The sequence below is a fragment of the Megascapheus bottae genome, chromosome 16, assembly GCF_031878675.1.
Source record: "Megascapheus bottae isolate mThoBot1 chromosome 16, mThoBot2.hap1, whole genome shotgun sequence".
Lineage (NCBI taxonomy): Eukaryota > Metazoa > Chordata > Mammalia > Rodentia > Geomyidae > Megascapheus > Megascapheus bottae.
The window spans coordinates 20,840,612-20,868,538 of record NC_143524.1 but is presented as its reverse complement, the minus strand read 5'-3'; the positions used below and the strand labels follow the sequence as shown (position 1 = coordinate 20,868,538).

At 43.5% G+C, this 27,927-nt stretch overlaps 1 protein-coding gene across 3 annotated transcripts; it reads right to left on the bottom strand.

Annotated features, from left to right (window-relative positions):
- Positions 1-246: 246 nt before the first annotated feature.
- Positions 247-27,918, bottom strand: Elf5 (E74 like ETS transcription factor 5). 3 transcript variants are annotated; one of them, XM_090348921.1, is made up of 7 exons: positions 27,859-27,918; positions 18,477-18,601; positions 9,209-9,442; positions 5,463-5,513; positions 3,796-3,879; positions 2,316-2,511; positions 247-1,616 (listed from the first exon to the last, which is right to left on the bottom strand). In XM_090348921.1, the coding sequence occupies exons 2-7, from the start codon at positions 18,595-18,597 to the stop codon at positions 1,520-1,522; spliced, it is 783 nt and encodes a 260-aa protein (XP_090205047.1). In that variant the 5' UTR covers positions 18,598-18,601; positions 27,859-27,918; the 3' UTR covers positions 247-1,519. The 3 variants fall into 3 exon arrangements, with proteins under 3 accessions (XP_090205047.1, XP_090205046.1, XP_090205048.1); XM_090348920.1 differs by lacking the exon at positions 27,859-27,918 and adding an exon at positions 25,426-25,672; XM_090348922.1 differs by lacking the exon at positions 27,859-27,918 and adding an exon at positions 25,426-25,672 and having other exon boundaries at positions 3,796-3,864.
- Positions 27,919-27,927: the final 9 nt, after the last annotated feature.

Here is a 27,927-nt window from a genome sequence, read left to right as displayed (position 1 = left end):
AAATAAACACCTGCTATGTGCATCTAACAGAAATACATGTCACAGCCCATGGACCCCGCTGGATGATGGAAACCCTGTTTCTAAAGGTGGTAGGTAGAATAGCTCCATGTATTTCTTACATGATTTGAGGGTCTGAAAAAAAATCACCCATGTCCCACCTTTTAGGAAATGAGTTATCAAAGGCTGTTAATACTGAGCCTGTCATGCGTAGTGGAACAATACAGAGAAGAGACAGTTGAACACGTTAAATATTTTATTCACATTGTTTTACAAACTATATCCACCTGGAAAACACATGAATCCAAAAATAGATTATTTTACAGTAATTCACATTTTTTTTCCTAAAAACAAGTCACTTTAGAAGTTCAGCTCTAAGTATGGAGGTCTGCAGCCTGGGATGGTGGTTCAGTGCCTCGTCACTGGACAATCCCAGCTCTGGGTAAGTCCAAGCCCCAGGGTCAGTCCATCAGGTTGTAACATGCCAGCAACCGAGGAGAAAATATCAGTGCAGACTCTAACCCGTGAATATGTATTGGTGTAATTCACTGTTGCTATTTTGTCAGAGGAAAGAGGTTTTTGAGCTTGAATATACATACCAGGCAAGAAGACAAAACAAGAGACTCACATTTAATTGGCCATCACAAGATATTGGGACATTTTCAGTTCTAGAAAGATTTAATATCTTGATCCCAGACAGAATCAATGGGTTCTGATTTTTAGTGTTTTGATGGCTTGAATCAAAGAAAACAGCAGTGATTTGGAAATTGAGGCAAGTGTCTCTTGACTAGCTCTTTGCATATCCTGTGCCAGCCACCAGTTAGTTAGGAGGAGTAGGGGAAGGAAATCTCAGTAATAATTCACGATGAGACTAATTTTAAGAGTGGAACTTCAGAAACAATGGGAATTTTGCTAAGTGGTCCAGAAGATGTTCTGGCTAAGAAACTTCATTTTAACCTATGCTAAATTCAACTCAATCCCAGCTTAATGGTTTAACTTGTTTATTAAGAAACTCTTCTATGGACTTTCACTATGATGATTTAAAAATCTAAAGCATGAATGTTTTACATCTTACCTTCTTTTACTCTAAACTACAAACTAATCATGATTTCTTTCTTTCTTTTTTTCTTGTGTAAGCTGCCTCAGTTAATACCTGAAAACCTTTGAATCTTGAAAATTGGAGGAGTGGATGTACCTCTAAGGAGAGGCAGAATTGCATCTATCCTCTGGACAGCACCAGATAGTAGCTACACGGTTCTGAACACTTCATTAGAGAATAATAGTTAATCAAGTTGACAAAAGACCACTGCTTACTCTCTTTGGGGTGAAGTGGATTTCATAAGGGTTCCTACAATCACCCCCAAGTAGCTGACTGAATCAAAATGTAAGCTGAGATGAGAAGTGGAGAAATTTTATCAGCACATTTGCAGGGTTTTTTTTTAAAAGGACTTTCCAGTGTCTATTGCATTCCAATTTATGAAAAGACAATAATCCATAAAATGCTCCCAATTCTTGGAACAGGTCACAGCTTCTCTTCTTGCCAACCGTGTGCATTTTTTCCAAATTTATACACTAACCTTCGGTCAACCCGCTCTAAGATTCCTGTTTTATAGTAGTATCTATGAAAGCAAATAGAAGAGAAACGTTGGGGAGGGCTTATACCATAGGAAAACAACAGAACACAAATACTCTCTCCTTAATTCATCTCAGGTGACAAAGCTGGGCTTCCGCTCTCCTTGTATTTTTATACTATCTTATCAACTTACATTTAAACCTTTCCCAGACATCCAGAAGATCAAACTTTACCATTTTCCATTTAGAGTGTGTGTGTGTGTGTGTGTGTGTGTGTGTGTGTGTGTGTGTGTGTGTGAAAGAGAGAGAGAGAGAGAGACAGAGACAGAGACAGGGAGAGAGACAGAGAGAGACAGAGAGAGAGGACAGAGACAGAGACACAGAGACACAGAGAGAGGACAGAGACAGAGAGTCAGAGACAGAGAGTCAGATAGAGAGAGAGAGAGAGAGAGAGAGAGAGAGAGAGAGAGAGAGAGAGAGAGAGAGAGAGAGAGAGAGAGAGAGAGAGAGAGAAGAGGGGAATCTGGATTTAGAGTGATCCCTAGGAAACACTGCCAATAAGAACAAACATGGTGGTGTGTCAATTTACAAGCCATAATCCCACATGTAACTAAGAACCGATGTTTTGTCTCCTGACCTTTCCCAACATCAAGTAAAAAGCAGCAAAATGGGGTAATTTTCTATGGCTGGCCAGTTTATGTAACTTGGCTTGGAGGGCTGATAGTATTTTTATGCTATTAACTTACCTCAGAGCCCTGCTCAACTTCTCATACGTCATCCTGTCATTTTTCTTCCTTTGTCCCCACATCTTTGCCAGGGCTTCTGATTTAACCACCCGAAAAATACCTTGTTCCCTATCTTCCCATTCCAAGATGCCACAGTTTTCTTCAGGAGACAGAAGCAAGTCTCGCACAAATTCCCATAGATGAGAACTTTGGAGGCCTTTTGGAAAGGAAGGGGAACATTAGCTACTTAATTATTTTAAATTTTAAGTGAAGACAAGTTATATAATTTCTCATTACCAAAGAAAATAGTAGCCCTGTAGGGTTATTTTTCAGTCTGACTGAGAGTTCTTGAGCTTTGAAATGTCTGTCCTTGACAAAGCAGTAGAAAAACATACAAATTTGCACTAACTCACAATACTGTGGCTCACAGATGTTCTGTTTTTCTTGCTCTTTGGAACTATGGATTAGTGTTGCATGTGTGTGTGTGTGTGTGTGTGTGTGTGTGTGTGTACATGTGCACTGGTTCTGGAGCTTGAAATCAGAGCCTCCTGCTTTTATTTTTTTGTCAGTCATGGGGCTTGAATTCTGGACCTGGGCGTTGTCCCTGAGCTCTCCAGCTCAAGGCTACCGCACCTCCGAGCCTTCTGCTTTTGCTTGGCTTTTTCAAACAAGGCTGAAGCTCTACCCCCTGAGCCATACCTCCACTTTCAGGTTTTTTTTGCTAATAAAGCAAAGACATGGATTTTTCTGGCTTTAAACTGGGATCCTCAGATTTCAGCTTCCTGAGGTGCTGTGATTATAGGTGAGAGCCACTGGTGCCTGACTTCTAAATTTTATATAATGCAGGAAATGGTCTTTGCATTCTTCTTTCTGATATGCAGTATTAATGACCTAGGATCTTGTAGCCCATAATTATACTGGTTTCTCATTTTTTCCCCTCAAAAAACTGGCATTTCTCTTGTCTTTTTCTAAGATAATATGGTTAAGACTGGCTCTGGGGTCTAACTACCTAGTGTTTTCTTTACTATGCTTCTTGAGTACTTCAATGAGAGGAGCCCACAATGGACTTGGAAAAATATATTTACAAACATTAGAGCATTGGTTTACTTCTGTACTTTAATTCTTGAAATTCCTTTTTTTTTTTTTTGCCAGTCCTGGGCTTGAACTCAGGGCCTGAGCACTGTCCTTGGACTTTTCTCAAGGCTAGAGCTCTACCACTTGAGCCACAGTACCACTTCTGGGTTTTTTTCTATGTATGTGGTACCGAGGAATCGGATCCTGGTCTTCGTGCATGCTAGGCAAGCACTCTACCACTAGGCCAAAGTCCCAGTCCTTGAAATTCCATTTTTAAGTGAAAAGAAAGAATGCTGATGTTGATGAAAAGCATGAATCTCAATCATGGGTTCCTTTACTAGCTCTCTGGGAAAGTAACTGGTAGGGCTCAAATCTTTTTTCAAAGCTTATCGCCTTGGGAATGGCAGGCAGGTGTCTGAGCACTTACTTGTTCTGCTATGATTGTGACAGTCTTGACTTTTGAGACCATTTGTTTTCAAGCAGTTGGAATCCGCATCTGAAACAGAATAACCTGTAGCAGTGGAAAGGATTACAGAGGCCACTTGAAAATGCAAACTGCACTGAAGTGAGATATTGACGGATGACCTCTGTGGTAGAAGACCCTGTGTTAAGGCATTCTGCAGGGGATCAGTGGATGGAAGGGAGGAAGCAGGCTTCCATCCACACTGTGTCTTTCAGGAGAAATGTGTGTGCTCAAACCTGAGCACCTGCTGCATTCTAGGATATTGGCTTACACGGGGATATGGGAACATCCGTATGGCAAGCTCATATGGACTTGAGAGACTAAAGGACCAGGCAAAACCTCCTGTAAAATGGACAAGTGGCCTGTTGCTTTCAATGTCATGAAGAAGGCAAGACATCACTCAGAGAGGTGGAGAAGTACTTTCTTCCAAAAGGCCTCACCAACTGGACAGGGTTATACTAAGAGATAAACAAGAAATAAAGAAGAAGGTCTCAAATAACAGAGAAATGTTAAAGCCTAGCCTGGAGAAAGCACCTCTGAGGCAGGCCTCCATGCCAGGAATGGGGGAGGTATAGATTCTGGGGATGGATGGCTAGTCATACAGTACTTCCTTGTAGGCCGGATGAAGGCTTAGGACTTTGTAGCCAACTGAAATGCAGAAGTCCCCATTTTAAAATCCATATTTTTAGATCTTGTGGCTTCTGTGTGACAGATACAAAAGGGCACAGTGAACAGAGAGTCTAGAGCTTATAAAAGGTAGGAAGTAAAACATTAACTCAGTTGAACTGTATATAACATGCTGCTATAACTTGACCATCTGAAATACTCATACATATCCCCAAATTGAGTATGATTTTTTTCTCCACCTTCTCATGATTTCATTCTTTCTAGGACCTTCACATTTGCTCTTCTTTTGGCTCAGAATGCTCTGTCACTAGATATTTGTGTGTTTGCATCCTCCTCTCAACCTTGGCTCCAAAAGTCACCTCCCAGAGAACCAGTTGTAATCACACATTGATTCCTCCGTCTAGCACTTTTGAAGATTCATATCCTTCGAGCATTCTAGCTCAGTGCCAGGCATTCAGAAGGTGTTTGATTAGTGTGATTGTACCACCACTCTCCCACATTAACCACACCTACTGTATCGTCTAATATGTACATGCCATGGAACACAGGAAGAGTTATGTCACCAAGAGAGCTCACAACTCTTCCCTAGACTGTCTTCTTTCAGTGCCACCGGGTGGTGTTGCTCTCTAGCTAACCACTCTGCAGTATTGCCCTGCTGTGTCCAGTGCATTAAGCCTTTCACAAACTGGATCCTACCAAGTTCTCCTATTTTATTCCTTTCGGCTCCTCAGCTTCTCCTTTTAGTCCCCATAGGCTGTGGCTTACTCTCTCAGAACTCCCATACAGGCACTGCATGCATCTCTCATACCCAGCTGACTCTCAGTCACACCATCTCTTTAGAAGCCTTCCTAGCACCATCCTCTGGGTTAGAGCCCTTCTGAGTCCCATGGGACCTGTGTACAGCTCTGTATGAACCACAGCATTGCTCCTGCTCTCCTGAAAGGATCCCTCTTATTTCTTTTCCTATGGGGTATTTATAAGTAAGCTCCAGCTTGATTACTTACAGTCTTTGATGGTGGCTTTGGTCTCCTCAGTGTCGTTGAAAAAGGAATAACCTGGGAAAGGAAAAGAAAATCCACAAACTATTGCATGCAATTCTTGTTTTCACTGGCCAAGGCAGGAGATGGCATTTTGGGGGAAGGGGAGCAAATTGTTCCCTGGGAGGGGTGGTTTTATGTCAAAAAGAAACTTGGTGGCCATATAGCTCTCCTAGGGCTGCTCCGAAACATCCCCAAGAGGAGACAATCTTTTTACTCTCTAAGAACACTTGGAAAGAGCCTGTTACTTGGTCTCTGAGCTTCTCGACAGGACATGAGAGAATACCCACTTGACTCTGTGAATCGTCTATTACTCTGATTAGAATCCCTGGATATTAGAATGACATGATATTAGAAGACAAATCAATGTGACTCCAATTAACTAGTAGAAAGCTAGAAATTGGGTTATGGCTCAGGTGGTAGCCTTGAATGAAAAACGCTAAGCAAGAATTCAAGGCCCTGAATTCAAACCCTAGTAATGGCACAGACAGTGGGGGTGGGGGTAGGGAGAGGACAAAGAGGACAGCATGAGAACTGACTGTTGTTTACTACAAAGATAAAAACAAGATCCATTTGTGAGTGTTTCTGGTATCATGTTTTCATTTGTTTTGGTTGGTCATAATACCAAAGGGCTAATCAGACCAAGAAAAGAACAGAGGAGGCTTGTTTCTCTCTTATGCTATGGAAGCCACCTCTCTCTAACCTTTCTCTCCAGTGACCCACGATGCTTCACAATGCTTCACCATCTTGGGCCCTTAGATCCTCCTGCAATATCTACTGATTCAGATGATTCTTGAATCCAGTAGGTGCCTATGTCTTATCTCCTGGTGAAAACTTCCTTGTTCTTCATCCTATTCTACCAGAGCTCTTATTATCTGTCCAAATGAGACCCTGTTAAAAATGACAAGCCATGCTAAGTATACCTATTCGTGGATGACAGATGTGTTCTGGGGGAATTGGGCCACCTAAACTTTGGTCACAATATACATACATGTACACAGGCCTGTTTGATGAAACTAAATGAAGAATTTCTGAAGAGAGGTTGGTGAGTAGATATTTTGCTTGTTCAACATGAACTTCGCCTGGCCTAGGGGGTCCCTTAACTACCACAACTGGCCCTAAGCTGACCATTGATAGGCTATTTTTTAAATGCCTGTAATGGAACTTGAACTGAGGTCAGGGTACTTTCCTTTAGCTTTTTCACTCAAGGTTGGTGCAGTACTTCTCATACTACAGTTCTACTTCCAACTTTTATGTTGGCTAATAGGAGAGATGAGTCTCACAGACTTACAGGTTTTTTTTTTTTTTTGCCAGTCCTGGGCTTGAGATCAGGGGCTGAGCACTGTCCTTGGACTTTCTCAAGGCTAGAGCTCTGCCACTTGAGCCTCAGCACCACTTCTGGCTTTTTTCTATGTATGTAGTACCGAGGAATTGAACCCGGGTCTTCATGCATGTTAGGCAAGCACTGTACCACTAAGCCAAATTCCAGGCCTGATTTACAGACTTTTATACCCAGGCTGTTTTTTTTTTATTTATTTTTTATTGTGATCTTCAGATCTCATTCTTCTGAGTAGCTAGGATTATAGGTATGAGCCATTGGTGTCCAGCTTTTTTTTTCTTTTTTTCTTTCTTCCTTCTTCTTCTCCCCTTCCCCCTGCCCCCCCCCTCCTCCTCCTCCCTCTTCTTCCTCTTCTTCTTTTTAATCTAACAGTTGCCTGGGGAAAGAGGTGCCCAATGGTGGGAGATCCGAGCACATGGAGCTGTTTGGGGCCTGAAGACAAACCTGGCTGATTTGGTATTTGGCCAAGCTGGCCGTGCCTTAGTTGCCTTCTCTTCCAGGATGGAATATGTCCTTCTCTATAGCCCTGGATTCTTATACAAGACTATTCCTTGGGAATGGAGAAGGATTCTAAGTGAGGGTCCATGCTTCTTTCCCTGGAGCTGCTGGGAGACCCTCGATCCTGTTCCCTTTTAGGCTTAGGCAGTGCCTGCAGCTTAGGGTACAGACTGCACGATGTCAAAGCTCAGCTTTCCTGCTTGCAGGCACTCGTGAGCTAGGAGGAGCAAATGGAAGGCCAAAGCCTCACACAGCTGGGATGGCCTTTGTGGTGTTCCTACCCCCACAGCAGTCCCTTCATTCAGGGGATCACCAGACTTCTTGGTTATCTACAGTGGCAGCCAACTTCCTGACTTTTGTATCTTAATTTTCAGAAAGATCATCCTTAAAATCAAGCTGAGCTGTGTTTCCTTTAGTTCCACCTCTTGGTGATAGGAATGATCATGAAAATGGCTGCCATTGACTACATTTTTTCCTTCTGGCCTGGGCCCAGTGGATCTTTCATTAAATCCTCTACAGAAGCCTGGGGGTGTATAGGTCATCGTCCCAGTGGATATATGAGTCTGTGAGGACTTGGACTCCTTAATTTTTCACCTAGCCTTATGGTTTCCAAATGCTGGGGGCCAGAGATGTGATACAGGTCTTTGTGTCTCTGATTCTGTCTTCCCACTGAGTATCTATAAATCAGTAGAATGGGCTGGGTGACCTTGAGAAAGTCACTTAACCAGTTAGGACATCAGGTCCTGTATCTGTAATGCTGGGACACAGAATCAGATGTTCTCCAAATACTTTTCATGGTCTTCAAGGTAGTGAAGGGTTATATGGCGCCATCTTCTGGCCATTTGAGCCTTGACTTAGGAATGTGAGCAAATAAAATTCCAATTATTTTGATTTCTCAGGAAACATTAAAGGGAAGGTCTATTTAATTTTTTCCCCCTTTCTGTATAGTGGGTGTGAAGAGAGATCTGTGAAAATGACATCAGAGGAGAAAGCTCCCTTTGTCCACCCTTTATGTTTTTATATGGCATTATTTTGTGATTGTCAGTCTGTTTCCTGGACAGTTCAACATGCATTTTAAGTTTGTCTTTTCTTTGTTAAAAAGAAAAAAAGAATGTACTCAATTTAGAGTTGGACATGGTCACATATCCCTGTACTTGGAATCCCAGTACTTGGGAGACTCTGAGGCAGGAGGACTTTGAGGTCAAGGCCGCCTTTGGCTACATAGTGAGACTTCGTCTCAATAAAATAAAACAAATAAAAAATAAAACATTGTATGTATCCTAGTTACTCAGGAGGCTGAGATATGAGGATCAAGGTTTGAAGCTAACCTAGGCATAAAAGTCTATAAGACTCTTATTTGCAATTAGCTACCAAAACGCTGGAAATAGAGGTGTGGCTTGAGTGGTAGGATGTCAGCTTTAAGCAAAAAAGCTTAATGAGAGCATGAGGCTCTGAGTTCAGATATCATTACTGGCATAGAGAAGGAAAGAAAGAAAGGAAGAAAGAAGGAAAGAAAGAAAGAAAGAAAGAAAGAAAGAAAGAAAGAAAGAAAGAAAGAAGAGAAAGGAAGAAAGGAAGAGAGAGAGAGGAAGAAAGGAAGAAAGGAAGGAAGGAAGGAAGGAAGGAAGGAAGGAAGGAAGGAAGGAAGGAAGGGGGAACGAAGAGAAGAAGGCAGGCATGCAGAAAGGAAAGAAGGAAAGAAGGAAGAGATAGCATTCCTTTCCCCCCCCAAAGGTGCTCACTTCCTTTTACTTAAAATCCCCACCCCAGAGCTTTAGCGAAGAGTAGAATTTTGCTGTGCTAGCCGCAGGGAGGAGAAGGTCCGTTCTTGGTGTCTGGTGCACACCTCAGGCGCCCTGGGTCCTCTGGCACTGACCTTGTGTGCGGATGTTCTGCAGAATGAAGTACAGGTACTCTCCGCAGATGCCAGCTGCCTCAATAAACTCCTCCTGAGTCATGCTACACAGCTGCGGGCCGCTGATGTTGAAGTGGCAGAAGGAGATGCAGTTGGCGTCCAGCTTGTACTGGTCACAGCAGAACTGGAGCCATTCCCACACATGGCGCTTAGTCCAGTATTCAGGGTGGACTGATGTCCAGTAGGAGTCACAGGCTGCACGGGAGGAGAGACAAAGGAGGGATGATGGTCCCCAGGGGTGATCTCGGGAGAGCCAGGTCTGCTCACACCTTCATACCTCACCACGAAGAACAAAAGGGCTCTTGGTGCTTTTTTTTTTTTTTTAATAGGGGCTCAGACCATCTCTTTATTTGTATAGACCAGGGAGAGGGAGTCCTGCAAATGGACTTTGGGATAAGTAAGGAATGAGAAAGGCAAGAAATGATTAGATCATGTCCTGGTTAAGAAAGGGAAATTGGTAAAGAAGAAAAGCAAAAATCTCTTCTCAATCATTTGTTTTTTGGACAATATGAAATACAAGGACACAAATTGACAGGCCTGAGTTCAAATCCTTACTTGGTTAATTTCTTCTTGGGCAAGGCTCATACATATTTGAGCCTTGATTTCCTCATCTGTAAAAGGAGGATAACACAACTAACTCACAGGGCTGCTTTGGAGTTTAGGATTCGGATTCGACCTGTCTATTCAATGGGTTTTGAATGTTCATTCAGATTTCTATTTGCCATATGAAGCTGTTTAGATCCCTTCTGTTCTGTTTGCCCCCCTGCTTTCATACGGCCTCTGGCCATACCGGGCCAGAGCTTTGGGAGGGTTAGACATGGCCCAGAATCTGCCAGGCCGTGGATCAGCACAACAGGTGCTGGTGGAGTGAAGGTCCATGACAGAGTTGGTTGTATCAATGTCTGGTGTTTTTGATGGTGTTTTGAGATTTTTTTTTCTGAGAACAGAACCCTTCCTACTTCAAAGGAGCCATGTATACATCCAAACAGACAGGGTACCATCCTGTCTAGAAATCTGTGGAAGTGGCTATATCTGGTCCAAGGGCAGAGATTTGGAGATTAACAGCCCTGTTTCACTGAGAAAAATAAGAGGGTTTTGTAGATTTAGAACCTGGAAGAGAAAAGGTACAAGTAGTTGGTCAGATACTTGAATGCAAATAATTCTTACAACTGCCATGGAATCCATCCATTCATTTTTTTTATTAAAGAATTTATTAACATTGATTTTTTACATCCTATTTCAAATGATGTGTTTAACAAACAAATATTCAAGAAGGGAATCTCTATATACAATCACAGGCTCTTAATTTCTAGAACGTAATCAAAATTAGGCTAAGGGTTTGTATATCATAGATATGTATTAATCAATGTAATAAAACATTATGTCTATAGAGTCATAAGTCTTTATGTCTATGTAGTTGTGTTTCTATTTCCCGTTCTATATCCATATCATTGGGTATGCAAATATTGAGACCTCGCTCTTGCACTGCCATTCATTATTTATAGCATTTGCACTAACCACTCATATTTACATCCTTCAATATAGCATCACCCATTTACTCATCATCCATTTATTAATTTATCATCATCTATCCACCCATCATCCATCCACCTATCCATTCATCATCCAATAAATAGAAGCTTCAGTTTCCCCATTGTAAAAGTGGGGATAATTGTAGTACCAATATCATAGGGTTGTTCTACAGATTAAATATTATTATTATAAATATTAATATTGTCAAAGTTCTTAGAACAGGGCCTGACAATTTTTTAAAATGTTTATTTAATTTTAGTTTTTGTTTCCCCAGGCCTGGGGCTTGAACTCAGGGCCTGGGCACTGTCCTTGAGTTTTCTCAAGCCTAGTGCTCTACCACTTGAGACACAGCACAACTTCTAGCTTTTTTTCTGTGTATGTAGTACCAAGGAATTGAACCTAGGGCTTTGTGCCTACTAGGCAAGCACTCTACCACTAAGCCACACTCCTGGCCCAGGTCCGGGCAATTCTAATGCTACGATTACCATTATCATTGCACATCTATTTTATGTGGCATAAGTAATTGCACCTTAGAAATTCATGGTAGAAAAGACACATCTTTCTGTCCCCTAGGTGGTCACAGGTAGGGAGCTTGGGGGTGGGGGAGGAACAGGGGTGGGGGAGTATATCATAGGAGGCTTAGTTCTAAGATGGCATGGGGTTTGAATCACATTTTCTAAAATCACAAGTCACTGTTCTTCCCATTCCCTCAGGCTGGTCCTCAGAGGAAGGGAGAGAGCAGGGAGAGAGGCAGTGTGCTGGGGAGAATGAGGTGGTCTAAGGGGAGGGGCAGAGAGCTGATCTCAGGTCCTGCAGATGAAAGGAAGGAAGGGTCATCCTCATTAGACTTCACAGCCAGTGGCATGGTGCCATTGTTGTTTTAAATGCTGCCTCTGCTGTCTCTATCCTTAACAGAGCTGTGGTGCTTCTGAGCCCAGCCAGGACATGGCTTTTGGCCCTGCTGGGGGTTACTGTTCCCCAGGGTAATTTTTGCAAGTCACCAAGGCGCCATGTGTCCTGTCAACATCATTATAAGGTTATCAAATCTTCTCAACAAGCCTAGCAAATAGGTGTGGCTAGAAAATGGAAAATAAAGCTCCTCCTAAAACTCAAGACCCTTCTAGAAATCTCTTTTCCACTGGGGAGTGGATTTGGATTGAAGGGTAGGCAAGACTAAGAACAGATTGGTTTAATTTTGTGTGCGTGTGTGTGTGTGTGTGTGTGTGTGTGTGTGTGTGTGTGTGCGCGCGCACGCACGCGCATACGCACCTGTGCTAGGGTATGAACTCAGGGCCTCATAGTCTTGCTTGGCTTGCCCCTCATCCAGCCCCTCCTCACCCCCAAGGGGGGCACTCTACCATCTGATCATATTTCCATTTCCAGCTTTGTGGTGATGAATTGGACATAAGAGTCTCATGGATTTTCTGCCCTGGTTGGCTTTGAATTGGGATCCTCTGATCTCAGCCAGCAGACTAGTTAGGATTGCAGGTGTAAGCTACCCGCATTTGGGTTTGATTTTAATTTTTTAACCTTCCTTCGTCCCTCCCTCCCTCCCTCCCTCCCTCCCTCCCTCCCTCCCTCCCTCCCTTCCTCCCTCCCTTCCTTCCTTCCCTCCTTATTTTGTGGGACTTGGGAATTGCCTTGCATATGTTCTACTTATTCTACTGCAGACTATGCATATCCTTAGCTCCTTAGAATGTTACATGCATGTAGATGAGTCAATATCTCTGCCAGGCTGGTGGATGGGAAGAATGATGGGGTGGGTGAGTCTCAACTACTCTGTTCTTGCTAGAACTACTCTGTTCTGGTTAGAGCCAGTCTCCCAGATCTATGGCAGGAAGGGCCTCACAGGAAAACACAACCCTTCCCTGAATCCAGTCCATGTGTTCATCTACTGCTTTCTGGCTTGAGTAATTCTAAGGGGCCTCTGGCCATTCCTCGCTTTCTGGTGAGGCATGTTTATGAGCCTTGACATTCTTCAGCTGCTGGTCCTGTGCTAGGCCCTGAACAAGATGGCTATCAGTGTACTGCTGTGAGAAGGCAGAACAGATTTCTCTTCATGGAAAGGTTTCTCTGAGTCTCTGTTCCCTGCCTCTCTCCACTTCCAGTGCCTCCTTATTTTCCTTGGCACTTGAAGGAGATCATATTGTTTCTGGAAGTAAGAGGGCCTGAAGGATTCTGGGAAGTGCTGAGTGGGGGGTCGATTCTGACACCAGGAAGGTGCTGTTGGCCTGGCTGCCACTCTCAGTTTGCTTGTGGAGTTAACCCACAGAGCAGGCTTTGTGTGAGTCTCTGGGCCTGGAGGGGAGCCAGGGCCCAGTCATGACTGGTTCTCCTCATCCTTCAGCTCCCAGAGCTGACAGGTAAACAGCTGTTCTCAGAGACATGGAATAAAGGACCAATGGAGCCAGCATGCAAAAGATGCTTTTTGGTTGTGGTGCTCTTAGTCTCTGGTGCTCAGGCTGAAGATGGCTTCAGAGGGGAGGCTGAGGAGGTGAGAAGGTATACCTCACAGTCCTACCATCTTTCCCTTCCCAGTCATTCCCTGTTCTCTTCCGTAGGCTTCTCTCCTCTGCTCTGAGGCCTTGTCTCCTCTCCTGAATAATTCCTGCTCATCCCCAACATGGTGGCTCTCTTGCCCAATCACAAAGCTTTCTCTAGGGAGGCCTGCTTAGAAAGTTATGGGAAGCTGGGCGTGGTGGCTCCCGCCTGTAATCCTAGTACTAGGCTGAGATCTGCGGATCACAGTTCAAAGCCAGCCCGGGCACTAAACACTAAAGTCCATGAGACTCTTATCTTCAAATAACCACCAGAAAACTGGAAGTGGTACTGTGGCTCAAGGGGCAGGGCAGTAGCCTTGGGCTGAAGAGCTCAGGGATGGCACCTAGGCCCAGAGTTAAAGCCCCAGAACCATAAATAAATAAATAAATAAAGTTATGGGAGGATTCACAGAACCTCCATTTCAGCCCTTGAGCTCTTGAATCAGGAGTGCTGGGAGCCTGGCTCAGCTCACAGTTGGTGATCAATAAGTATAATCATTTAATCTCCAGTGGTTTTTATTGTCACATTGGAGGTGAGGAAATGGAGGCTCTGTGAAGTTACACAGCCTTCAAAGGGCACAGAGATAGTCAGAAAGGGAGGTGAATTCTCATTAACTCCTCTAGCTTTGGGCATGGGTATTTTGCATCGTTATCATCATACCTCATTTTTTATACTTGAGGAAGATAAAGTTGGGCACAGATCTTGTAGAATTATTGAAGCAGGCTTTGGAAGAAAGACACACACACACACACACACACACACACACACACACACACACACACACACAGAATTAAGTGCATACCAAAGCTTGAAAGATCAGAGCAAAGGTGGGTAATTCTAGTATTTCCAAATCCTAGAAGAAAGGATCTTTTAGGCTGGGTATGGTGTCATATACTTATAATCTCAAGAGGCTGAGGCAGGAAAATCATGAGTTTGAGGCTAGCCTAAACTCCACAGTAAAACTCTGCCTCCAAAACAAACAAACAAATAAGTAAGAGAACTGCTACTCAAAGGAAATGGATTTAGCACAAATTAAAAGAGGGATTACACAAATTATAAGAGACTATATTGCCATCTCTGAAAGATTTGTTACATTTTCTGCAAAGCATTTTCCTTAATATATCTATTATCTGAGGAGCTGAGCTGTGAGGCCTTTCTGCTCATGTTACTAGTTGAGTCTGGCTGGTATCCTATAACAGTAAGCTTACTGCAAATGTCCACAGGCCACTATTAAGCAGCAGGCTTTGCCAACTCCTTTGAAGTCTGAAGTGGGTCAGGGCACTTTTGTTTGAGGGTGCATTGGGAAAGATTAGTTGGTGAGCGCTCCAACGAGGGCTAATTTTCACAAAGATGCTATCAGCTAGGATTTATTGAAGCGCAGTAGTTCTGCAGTGTTCAGCGTGGGCCTGATATGCTTCTGTTTCTAAAGTCAGCGGGTCTTGTCCACACCTCATGTGGGGGCATGGGATCTGGAAAGTTCATACAAAATGAGAGTTGATTCCTAGTTCCAAAGGAATAGGGCCTTGCCTTGGGTAGCTAGGGACTAAACAGCAAAGCAAGCTCAGGACTTGGTGAGGGGAGACAGTCTGCCTCCGAGGAGGCAGGAGTGAGACAACTGCAGGCCATAATTAGCACGGTTTATTAGCATAGGGAGTTGGGAAAGTGCTTTGCCCGGGGCTGCACTGAAGAGAGGTGGAGAGGGAACTGCGCCCTCAATGGAAGCTTTGTCACCCAAAGACTTTAGGAGGGAAAACCTGGGAAGACAAACTGGTTAAATTGCTTCCAGGTTTCCTTCTCGGCCTGATCCAACAGCCTTTCTTGGCTTTCTATTCCAGCTGGTTGAGGACCTTAGTCTATGAGATGGAAAAATAAAACCCAGGAGCAGTGTAAGAAATTGGCTGAAGAAAAGAGGAGAAGGGGTGGGTGGGTGTCTGCTTTGAGAGCCAAGCCCTGAGCGGTTCTGAGCCACAATTTCCTCAAAGGTGGACATCCGTGGACAAACCAGAGGCAGCCAGTGGTGAGTGCCCTGGGATGTGACTGTCACCACGGGACTCATCTCAGATTGGAAAATTATTTTGCATTTGTTTATCCAGTTTTGATAAACCAGTTTTGATATGTACCTCTAAATCTGTCCTCATATTTCTATACCCAGCCCATCAGTCTTGTTTTGAAAAGCTCCTTGGAATCCCAACGCCTTTCTATCAGATTTTCTGAATATTAATATTAGCACCTATACTGGCAAGTGTTTGGAAGTGGCAAGATTGTGATTGAGATCGGTGTTGCTTTAGTTCGGCCAGAAGAATGAAACCAGGATAGCTGAGGCCAGCTTCCTGCCTCTCCAAATGTTAAATGTTCCTGGCTACAATGTGTCCTTACCAAGTACCTCAGACTTGCTAAATACTTCACAGACTATCTTTCAACCCACCTTCCCAACTCTAGGAGGCACACATTATTTAGGGAAGAAAAACGTGTCTCATAAAGCTTGCTGAAGGGCTGGGAATGTGGCTTAATGGTAGAGTGCTTGCCTAGCACCCATGAGGCCTGGGTCTGATTCCTCAGTACCACATAAAGAAAAATAAATAGATGAAATTAATTTGAAAAATTGAAGCTGAAGGAAAAAAAATGCTTGCTGGACTAGGGGTATAGTTCAGTATTAGAGAGCTTGGCCAGCATAAACAAAATCCCTTCTCTCAGCTCCACTGCTGCAAATGCAACCAAAGCAGCTGGATGCCTGAGATCTGAGGATAAAGATGGAAGTAAAACTGCGGTTCAAGTGGTAGAGTACTAGCCTTGAACAGAAAGGACACTTAGGGACAGTGCCCAGGCCCTGAATTCAAGCACCCATAGCATGCGCGAGCTCGCTTTCTCTCTCTCTCTCTCTCTCTCTCTCTCTCTCTCTCTCTCTCTCTCTCTCTCTCTCTCTCTCTCTCTCTCTCTCCCTCCCTCCCTCCCTTCTTCCCTCCCCCCCTCTCTCTCTCTCTCACACACACACACACACACAACCATCCAAACTAATCAAGCAACCAAAACCTGTTGGAGGTTAGCCAGCCAGCATTTGAAACCATACTCCAATAGGAAGCTGCCCTTAGGGCATTTCTTAGGAGGCTTGCCATCTAAGATGGAGATTCTCATGAGATAGAGACACCTCTGATGCCTCTTACCACTGAGCACTGAAAATTTGCCAAGAAGTGCTTTGGGCAGGAAATCCTGGCTCATCTCAACGCATTCTTGGTTGAGAGGGTTTCAGCAGACAAAAGCTGGGCCACTGTGTCAGCTCTCTGGTGGTGATATGGAAGAGATACTCACTTACAAGGTCAAACTTCATAGTCATCTTTGACTTTAGGAGCTATTCAGCTTCTGAAATCCAGAGCCCTGTCATTCCTTGGGAGTGTTAGAAGTCCTGACTATTCCTGAAGGATGTTTTATTTTCACGGGCCTCACACAGTGGTGGAAACGCAATTCTCTCAAAAGTGGTAGAAGCAAAAGGCTATGTTTGCAACATTGCTTGATGCAGGATTCAGAGAAACTTCTGGGGGAAAATACCCTCACACTGAGCAGGTCCTACTTCTCATGCATTGATGGAAATACGGAGGTCTTAGCTCTCAGAGAGAAAAAGCTGTGTCTGAGAATCTAAGACTTGGACAAGTTGAAGCCACACTGACTCCTGTTAATGCTCTTGAATTTTTTTTAAAAGTACCATCAAATCGAATTCACAGCATATTTAACCTTTTTAACCCCTTTAAGTATACTGTCCAGGGACATTACGTTTATTCCACTGAGCTCTACAACTTTCTCATCAATCCCAAGGAGTGAATTCTCTGCTTTGACCAGTCTGTACTGGCCCTGTGCCATATCATGTCCCAAATCCACACATATTTACTAATTTCACTCTCATTACAACTCTACAAGATTGGCATTATTGTTATTATTGTCCTCATCCCCACCCCAAATACAGACTAGAAGAAATGGTCCTATGAGAGGCTGAGATGGCCCAAATAGCAAATGTCAATGCTACACCTCATGTTTTATGAGATTTGTGTGTGTGTGTGTGTGTGTGCGCATGTCTGTGCATGCATGTGCATGCACACACATGCACACACACACACACATGATAGTACAGGGGCTTGAACTCAGTAGCTGGGCACTGTCCCTTAGCTTTTTCTCTTAAGGCTGATGTTCTATTTGAGTAACTGAGCTCTACTTGAGTCACAGCTCCACTTTCAGCCTTTTGCTGGTTAATTGGAGATTAAAAGTTTCTCACATACTTTCCTGTCTGGTTGGCTTCAAACTGAGATCTCCATATCTCAGCCTCCCGAGTAGTTTCGGATGACAGGCTTGATTACCAGTGCCCAGCTGTAGGGTGAATTCTGGACAACTACAGAAACTTATTGCAATACCTGGACCACCGCCTGGTGGGCATTTCCTGGGAGGGGAATTCACCCCCTCACTGGCCACTCTAACAGAACAGGGGGGAAGGGGCTCCCACAGTTCTGGGTCTTGGTTAAGAGAGGGCTGGCCTGATGCCTGGGTGAACAGAAGGATGGGAGCCAGGCTTTAGCAAGGTGGGGCACAGGCAGAAGTGCAGGCCTGGCCTCTGGTTCTAGAGGCTGGCCTTCACCTCTGAGACTGGTTGGCCCCTCCTAGGCACTTCTTGCCTTGGGAATCTAGGTTTGGATTCCAGCAGGCCAGGGTGCAAAGAGTCAGCAAGGACTGACAGCTTGATGGCTGTTGGCTTCACCCTGTAGGGTGCATACCTGCTGTACCAGCAGCTAGCCAGGTTTTGATGCCATGTGCAGTCACCCGGGCACTGGTTCAGGCACAGAGCCCTCAGAGGGTGTCTGGGACAAAGCTCACCTGGCATGAGATTTGTATAAGGTCCGAGCTTCCTTCTCAGCTGGAGAAAACTTGGGTGTGGGGGAGAGGTGGGGAGGGAAGCGTGGGGACTGTGAGGGTTGACTGAGGCTTTGGGTCAGATTGTGTACTTCACAGGAAACTAGGAGGCGGAGGCCAGAGTTCTATGCCTCCCCTCCTTGCTGGCTTCCCTGCAGCCCCTGTCCTGACTACTGGTGTTTCTTGGCCCACACACAGCCTGCTGGCCCCTGCCTCCCCAGCCAGGCCCAGCTGCCTTCAGATGGGCTTTTGGGAACTTACGCACCTGTCTGATGCTCAAAGGGAGGATAATACTCTTCATTGCTGAACAGATCGGTCCACGACATGAGGGGGTCACAGAAGGATGTGTTGGGCAGAAAGGTACTGTGTGTCACTGAGTCCAACATCACCCTGGAAGAGAGGGGAGCCCATGAGGAGGGGCAGCCATGCATGTGGAAGCCTCTAGCAGAATGGTTCCTATAGTTTTTCTTTTTAAAGTAAAAACTATATTATTATAGTTATTGTAGAGTTAACATGCAGATGGGTGACAGTTACCTGAATCAGGTAATGGGTAATTAGTACAATTCATTTTGAACCATGTCTCTGTTTCCATCACTCTTTCCCATCCATAAGGTACCCAGTTCATTTTCCACATCATATCTAGTGATCACTCTCATATTTGTTCATCCTTGTTACAGCTTTTATATGGTCCCCCCCCTTTGCCCTCCCAAATACAAACAAACAAGACAAAAGGAACAGAAAACAAAACCAGCAGCAACAGCAACTCAAGAATGTCTCGTTTCCTTTTCTTGGAGTTCATTTCATAGATTATTATTTTATATGATCATGTGTAAATAGCTATTGGGCCTTTGTCCACCACTCCCATGCATAGGCTCCTTTGGCCTCTGTGTGTTAATGACTAAGGTCCTGTATAATTGATCATGTCCTTATTTATATATAAAAATAGCCAGGCACTAGGTGCTTCCCACAGAAAGCTTGCTTGCTTGCTTGCTTGCTTTCTTTCTTTCTTTCTTTCTTTCTTTCTTTCTTTCTTTCTTTCTTCCTTTCTTTCTTTCCTTCTTCCTTTTCTTGTGGGGTTTGAACTCTGGGCCTGAATGCTGTCCCTGAGCTCTTCAGCTCAAGGCTACCTCCCTAATCCTTGAGCCATAGCTCCACTTCCAGTTTTCTAGTGGTTAAGTGGTTTGTGCCAGGGCTGGCTTTGAACCAAGATCCTTACATCTCAACCTCCTGAGTAGCTAGGATTACAGATGTGAGCCACTGTGCCTGGCCAGATAGCATTCTTTAAGCTTTACCATATCTTGTCTCTACCAGTTATGCAGATGGGGAAACTGAGTCAGGGATTGAGACAACTGCCCAAGTAATAACAAGAAAGTGCCAAGCTGGGATTTGAAAGAGGGAAGCCTCATTAGGTAAGGCTGCCTTGTTATACGTACTTGTCCCATTGCCTTACATTGGACCTTCAGACTTTTGACACAATATTCAACAATACACTTCTGAAAATGGAACAAGATTGGCTGTATATACAGTGTGAACAACTCAAAAGCTCTGGAAAAAAGATGTGTGTGTATGTCTGCATGGGTGCACCAGCATGTATTGGTGCCATCTTATTTTTCAGTTCAACAGTCCTGAACTGATGTTATGTAGTTTTCTGTACAAATGCATGTTATACCTATGTTCATACACATATAAAACTACCTGTGTTAAATATGACCAGGCATTGGTGGCTCATGCTTGTAATCCTCATAATTTTTGAGGCTGAGACTGGAGGATTATGATTCAAAGCCAGTCCAGGCAGAAAAGTCTGTAAGATTCTTTATCTCCAATTAGCCAACAAAACACTAGAAGTGGGGGAGCAGCTCAAATGGTAGAGTGCCAGTCTTGTGCAAGAAAGCTAAGGGAGAGGAACTTGGCCCTGGGTTCAAGCGTCAGTACTGGTTAAAAAACAACAACAACAACAACAACACAACACAGCACAATGAAAACTTAGTTATATTAAATAGTTTTATGGCTACTATCATAGTTCTATTTATTACACTTAGTGAATATTCGCATGATGTGCTGCTGAGATATGAATGTGTTGGGGCGATGCTGGAGGCTGAGGTATGTTCATACATTGCCACGTCTTTTTAACTCTTAAAGAATTCCGAAGGCTGCCGCACACCTGTCCAAGGGTTTTAGAGAGGGGAGTGGCACTCAGGCTTGGAGTTCAGGTCCCAGGATTTCCATGGATATGTGTGCACCTATGCATCTGTACACACACACACACACACACACACACACACACACACACACAAGTCAAGATTTTATTCCTTGTGTGGTCTTGTGTTCCCCACACAATAGTCATTTGCCTATTACCACAATTATTTTATTCAACCCATGTACTTTTTCTGGGCACTGTTACTTACTTAAAATAATCAATTCCCTTTTCTGTTGTAATATGAATGTGTCTATTTAAAAGGAAAACTTCACCGTTATAAATGAAACGTTAGTATTCTTTTATTGAACATAAAAATAAATAGATAAATGTTGACCAGTTACTCATGAGGTAGGAGCAGGAAGATCATGAATTCAAGGCCAGCCTGAGAAAAGCCAACAAGACCCAACCAATCCTATCTGAAAACAAAAAACAAAAACAAAACAAAATACAAGCTGGGCATCAGTGGCTTATATCTGTAAATCTTAGCTACTCAGGACACTGAGATCTGAAGACTATAATTCAAAGCCAGTTGGAGCAGGAAAGTCCTTAAGACAATTTCCAATTAATCAGCAAATGCTGGAAGTAGAGGTATTTTTCAAGTGATAGAGTACTAGCCCTGAGCACAAAACCCAAGGGACATCACTCAGGGTCTGAGTTTAAGCCCTAGCACCAGCATAGAAAAGAAAGAAAGAAAGAAAACAAAAAACAAAATGTAAACAAAAGGGCTAGTAGTTATGGCTCAGTGGAAGGCAGCTTGTCTAGCCAAGTGCAAAGACCTGGGTTCAAACCTTAGTATTACAAAAAAAGAGTACACAGACATACAGTCACAAACACACACACACACACACACACACACACACACACGCACGCACGCACGCACACATGCACACTGACACAGAAATTGTTCATCCATGTTGACAATGAACTACACACCTTGGGAGGAGAGGGTTTGGGAGGGAAGGCACTGGGAGAAAATGAGGGAGTGGGTGACAGTATTCAAAGAGAAATGTACTTAGTACCTGAATTATGTAACTATATCCCCTCTGTACTTCACTTTTACAATAAAAAAATATAAAAATGCTTTTCATTCATACCACACCGAAATCAGGGGTTAATAATATGTCCTGTAACCAAACTTTTTTTTTTCAGTGAAAAATTACACATTTGCATAACATTTCTGATTTTTTTTTTGCCAGTACTGGGACTTGAACCTAGGAACTGGACACTGTCCTTGGACACTTTTTGCTCAAGGCTAGAGCTCTGCCACTTGAGCCACACCACCACTTCTGGCTTTTTCTGAGTATGTGGTACCGAGGAATCAAACCTAGGGCTTTGCGCATGCTAGGCATGACTCTACCAGAAGGCTACACTCCTGGAAACATTCTTGATTTTGCATTTTGGCCCACCAACCCTGACATATTTGCTCTATGGGAGTTTGAGAAACGGTTTACCAACCTCTCGGCAGAATCAACTTTCCCCTGGCCTGTGCTTAGAGGATCCAGTACTGGAAAATAGTGGAATGTTACCATCTCTCCTTTCACCCTGCCTTTGTCCAGGGAAAGGAGTAGAATATCAGGCAATAGAGTTAAGTTGGAGGAAGGCCCTAAGTTCCCCAGGGCTAGTTCACTTAGGTGAACTAGATCAAAGGACATTATATGTATCTGTGTGTGTGTGTATGTGTGTGTGTGTGTGTGTGTGTGTACATATATACATACGGAGATAGCACAATGGAATCCTTCTATACAATTAACATATGCTAATAAGAAGAAAACACAGAATTTAAAAAAAGATACAGCTACTTCTCAGGTACAAGTGCATAGTGATCCTAAGAGATAAAGAGATTTCATGATTCCAGAAGCAAGGATGAATTTTTTGGGCCTGTTGGCAAAATTCCCATCCTCATCCACATGCAGTGTGCATGAGAACTGGACATAAATATAAAACAGTTTGATTCTCATGCTGGACACCATTTGGGGGCCAGCCAAAAGTCCCCCTTCTCTACTCCAGAGCCCAGAATAGGGTTAACAGGATCTAGCAGTTACCATAGCCCATGCCCAGGCTGCCTGACCTGAGCTCTGATTTTGCCACAAATTGGCTGACTTTATATTGTGAGTGGAGGTGGGATATGGGAGATTGGAGGGCCAGGATGAAGAAGGGTAGAAGAGAAGGGTATAGGAGAAAAGGGTCTCTGGAGACCAATGCTAATTCTGCTTTCTGGATGGGACTCTGGTAAAGTAGTTCTCAGTGAATGCTAAGAAGGAATATATTCCTGTTTCTTTATGGCCTAGAGAATCGAAGAACAAGGTGACAGTCCTATGGCATGACCACTTTTTAAAGTGTATGTAATTTTATTGTTTGATGCCAGATAGTTGGGTGTTGGGTACAGCTTAAGCCTTTTTTATTGTTATTCGTAAGATGATATGCAGAGGAGTTACTATTTCATAAGTCAGGCAATGAGTGCATTCTCTTTTGGATAGTGCTACCCCTTCCTCACTTTTCCCCAGTTTTCTCCTCCTGTCTTTGCCCACCGTTGCCTGGGTCATTTCCCTTATGGTATCCACTTGAGTACCATGCTTGCATTTGTTCATCTTTCCTCCCTGCATTCTGTGCCCTCCTTCAAAAGACAGAAAAAGGAACAAGACAAAACAAAAACTCCCACAAAAAGCGAAAACAAACACCACCACCACCAACATCAACATCAACAACAAAAACCATGCTTCTATTGTCTGCAATTTATTTTGATCAATAGTATTTTAAATTCTCTGAGGTGTTACGTCTTTGCGTTTCTCCCAAAGTATCCTCCTTTAGTCTCACTGTTTGTGTGCAAATCCCTACAGTCCTGTATAATGGTGTGATCACTTTTGAGTTTGGAGAAAGAAGAAGTTCATGCTCCAAAGAAAGAAAACACCGCAGGCCTTTGATAGGGGTAGGGAGTCAGTCCTTCAAATACCAGGCATCCTGGCATTGAGACCTTCCTGACAAATAGTTTCCAAATCACTTGGTATTTTGTTGTTTTTTTTTTTTCAGTTTTATTCTTTTTTTTAAATTGTAATTAGTAAAAGGGTTACATGATATTTGCCAGATAGAGGGTGCATTAATTCACATACATTGATACCCTTTCACATGTCTTGGTACCCATTACCCTCCCCCCTACCCCCCTATCTGTCTTGGTTTTCCCCCCTTCCCTATCAAATTTCAAATAACCAAATACAAATAAATTCAATATATCAGATAACAAATCACTTGGTATTTTGAAAGAAATCCATCTAGTCAATTGCATTTAATCATGTCAAAATTAGGACTGATTTTGATCATTTTACCTTTAAGGATTCCAATCTCTTTCCTCCATCTTGCTTTCTCTCTCTACAAACCTCTCCTAGGCTACATACCATGCCAGATTTGATTCCCTTTGGTAATTCTTTCTATGTAAATTATACCCAGTATGTTTTCTTAAAGGGCTCTCCTGGGTGTAGAGCATGCCATTTTCCTCTTATAATTGTCGCTTCCTTTTTTTGGGTGGAAAAATGCCTTTTATGAAAGCGGTGAAAGTTTCTTTCTTTCTTTCTTTCTTTTTTGTTAAGCTATTGAAGTAGGAGGAAATGTTTTTAACTCTGGGCTTGTCACAAAAAGGCCTGGGCCACTTAGCCAGCATGCCCTAGGTGTGCAAGTTCAGGAATAATAGTTGCTTTGTATTCTGCAACCTCTCTCCTTTAGGCCGTTGTTCTAATTAAACACTTTTGCTCTTAAAGCTTTTCTTTAATGTAGGTGGAAACAGGGTGGGTGGGAAGGAACAGAAACTGGGGGGGGAGGCATTTCTCATTGAGTGCATCGAGGCTCAGCAATTCAGAAGCCTGTGCTTTTGATTCAATCAGCTATTTTCAACAAGGGTGGTGGTGGAAAAAAGCTTCCACAAGGCAATCCTCCTATTTAGGTTGTATCTGCATAGAACAAGAAGGAAGTTCTAGAACTTCTTTGGCCCGCTGGTCCAGCCACACTTTCCATTTGAGGAGTTGGCTTGTCATTATAGAACAGCCTTAAACCTGGAGTCATGATTCTATCTTTTCAAACAGAACTCAACTTCAGCTACTATCAGGCGTAGAGAGCATCTATTCTGAGAGCCACAGAAAGTTGGAGATGTGAGTTGATACATGAAAGGTTAGCTATGTAATGCTTCTCATTCGTCTTCCTCAGCTCACTGGTCTGTATTGATAAGTTTCTATGGCACAAGGAGGATGTATTTAGTTAGTTTTTGTGCCAATGCTGGGATGTAAACTCAAGGTCTGGGATTAGCTTTTTTTTTTTTTAATCAAGGCTGGAGTTTTACCACTCGAGTCACAGCTCTGCTTCCAGCCTTTTGATGGATAATGGGAGATAAAAGTCTCTAATTCCTTTATGGGCTCAATTTCTTTTATGGGCTGGTTTTGAATTGTATCCTCAGATCTCAGTCTCCTGAGTAGCTAGGATTACAGACATGAGCCACTGATGTCCAGCTTGAGAATCATGTTATAAATAACCAAATGACTATTGGCAGAAAAATGGTTCCTACCCCATTGCCGAAGGTTGAGGAAATGGAGTCAAGGTTGGCCCTGATTTTGCAATTTTCTTCAGATGCCCAAATGATTGGACTAATGCATTCAAACCTGCACACACAAAGGCACATTCAGATACATTCATTCTATTTACAGACTGTATTCACTAAAGCTCACCAAAGTGAAGACCAATCCAACCAAAGTCACCAGTGATTAAATCTGCGGTCACTTCTCTCTTCCCTTTCCCTCTCATGCCACTGTCTTCTACCTCAGCCCAGTGCTGGAGTCTCAAGATAGCCCAACAGCCTTCCTGCAGGAGATCCTGGTTCCTTAAACACTCACCCATCTCCTACCAACACTCTCATGGCAATTGGAATCAGTTTGTCTATGATTAGTTCCTAAGTAAGGAAGAATCCAACGCAATTCACACAAGATGGCAGAATCAAGTGAGCTTCCTTCCACTTCAGAGAGAGAAAGGTGGTATGTACCTTTGAGATTGAGACAGGGCTGGCCTGGAGGTTGAGATCCCCGGACACCTCCAGCGTCTTTCTATCCCCTGTTGGAGCTGGCTCACACACCAAATGCACACCCAGGGTCCACCCAGTCAGAAGGTCAGGCCTGTGGGCTCCTCGCTCCTGCATGAACCAGAGATTACAGTAACAGGTGGGTTCCCATGGCCTGAGCCATCAGGCAATATTACTCAGCCTTCCAGAGAAAGGAAAAGGCACAAGCCACTCAGCCTTGGCCAGTTTGCCAGAGGAGGAAAATTCCTGCCTGACCTTGCCTGGGATCATCAACTTTGCTCTGGGCATGTGACCAAATATCTACCCAATTAAACATCTAGAAATGGATTGTTTATATGTCAAAATATCACGATGCAGAACAAGGCCATGCAGGTACAAAGCATGGAAAGCAGGGGGGTGGGGGTAGGGCAGAGAGGCGCAGTTAAGAGGGATTTTCCCTAATCCCATATGGGCAGTGTCATTGGAAAGAAAAACGTTTTTCCTGCCTCAAATCCCCAGTGACACCTGAATGTCAACTTCGTCCTGAGCCTCACAAACAAAGCAGGGTCAATTTCCCACCCTGGAGATCTCCCGAAGAGGAACAGACCAAGGAAAACTCAGGGCAGCATTTCAACACTTGCTGTGAAAGGATTGTGGGTTGGGTTCTTGAGTGTTTGTTCTGGAAGAAACCACAGCAGCTGTGAGAACCATCTTGTTGATGACTGGTCAAGTGAGTCCTTATTTTTTCATTAAGTCGTTTAGAGACTTAGCTTGTTTGTTTGTTTCTAGCTTTTCTTTTTTTTCCCTGAAGGTGCCAAAAAGACTCAGAAGGAACATAAAATTTCCTGTGGGCTTCAATGCCAAGTTCACAGGCTTTGGGTTAACTACACGGTATCAGGGGTTAAAATCTGCATTTGGCACTCATGGCAAAGTACATGGGACATACTCAACTAAAATTCTGCATTTTTAAATAATTGCTAACATTCTTGATTTTTTTTGGGGGGGGGGTAGTACCGGCATACTATGTAACCATTTATGACCTGCTCGGAACTTCCACATCTTAAAAATTCAGGTTTTAACCAGGCATCAGTGGCTCATGCTTATAATCCTAGCTATTCAGGAGGCTCAGGTATGAGGACCATAGTTGTGAGACTTTTATCTCCAATTAACCACCAAAAAATCTGGAAGTAGAGCTGTATCTCAAGTGGTAAAGTGCCAGTCTTGAGTGAAAATGCAGAAGGACTGCTCCCAGATCCTGAGTTGAAGACCCACTACCAACACAAATTAAAAATGGAAATGTTAATACACAATCCCTAGAATGCTCTAAGAATTTCATAAGACTAGCTTTAAATATATGCAGAAAACTGAGCATAAACTTCTGCTCATCAAGAAAAAGCAATCACCATCAAATGTATCTAAAATCTAAAAAGTTGCTACTTTGCTGACTTCTGAGAAAAGAAGACAACAAAATGGTGAGAACGCTAGTCACAAATACCGTGAATCATAGGAAAAACATTTTTATGAAGAACACAAAACCAAAGGAACCAAGTTTCCACTTGGATGAGCAAACAGCCGCTTACCTGGGATCTTTAGACTAAATCATAAAGCTGACTGAAACAGAAACCAAAGAACCTTTGCAGGTCTCAGTTCGCTCATTTCTTAAAAAGGAAGAAGTTCTGCCCAATGATCTGTGACTCAGTTTCCAGTTTAGGAAATTCTCATCCCACTCTGGCAGTGTTGGGTTCCCAGCTTGGGGAGGGAGCTTGTACTACTACTTGCTGCCAGCAGGGGGAGGGCCCACAGAAACTTCACACACACAGCATGCAGTTTTTGACAAGGTCTGAGAATTTAGTGGAAAAAACCCCTAGCCATTGCTTTTTTTGTTTGTTTTTTTTTTTGGAAGCTACTTATTCTCAGGGCCCATGAAAAGGCAAAATGAGATTTGTTTCAAGTATGTGGTACAGACAAATTTCTTTAATTTAAAAAATAAAAAAAGCCCCGAACTGTCATAAGGCTGTTCTGTGTACGAAGGGCCAATGGGAATTTGAGGGTTGCAAGTCAGTATTGGGGGAAATGGCGTGCAAGAAAGCTGATACTTTTTCTAGATAAAAATCCAGCTTTTCCTCTTAAAGACAGCTCTTGGAGGGGAAGGGAGTTGAACATCTGGACACTTCCCTTTGGTTCAATTAAGTGATCCAGAGAGCATGGGGGCTGGAGAAAATGGGGGTAGCCTGAGGAGGCGAAAACCTCTTTCAGGTAAGCAGTTAAACCAGAATCAAAAAGCTCCTGGGAGGCACTGTGACTACCTTTTGGAGGGGCTGCTGGTGGAGCTGTAGACAGACAAATAGACCCAGGCTGAGCCTCTGAACCCCGACACCCCTTAACAATTCATCCAAAAGAGCAAAGAAAACAGCTTACGTGAGAGCAGCTGTGGCTAGGTCCAGAGAGAAGGCTTTCAGGGCACGAGAAGGAGGCGCTCCCAGCACC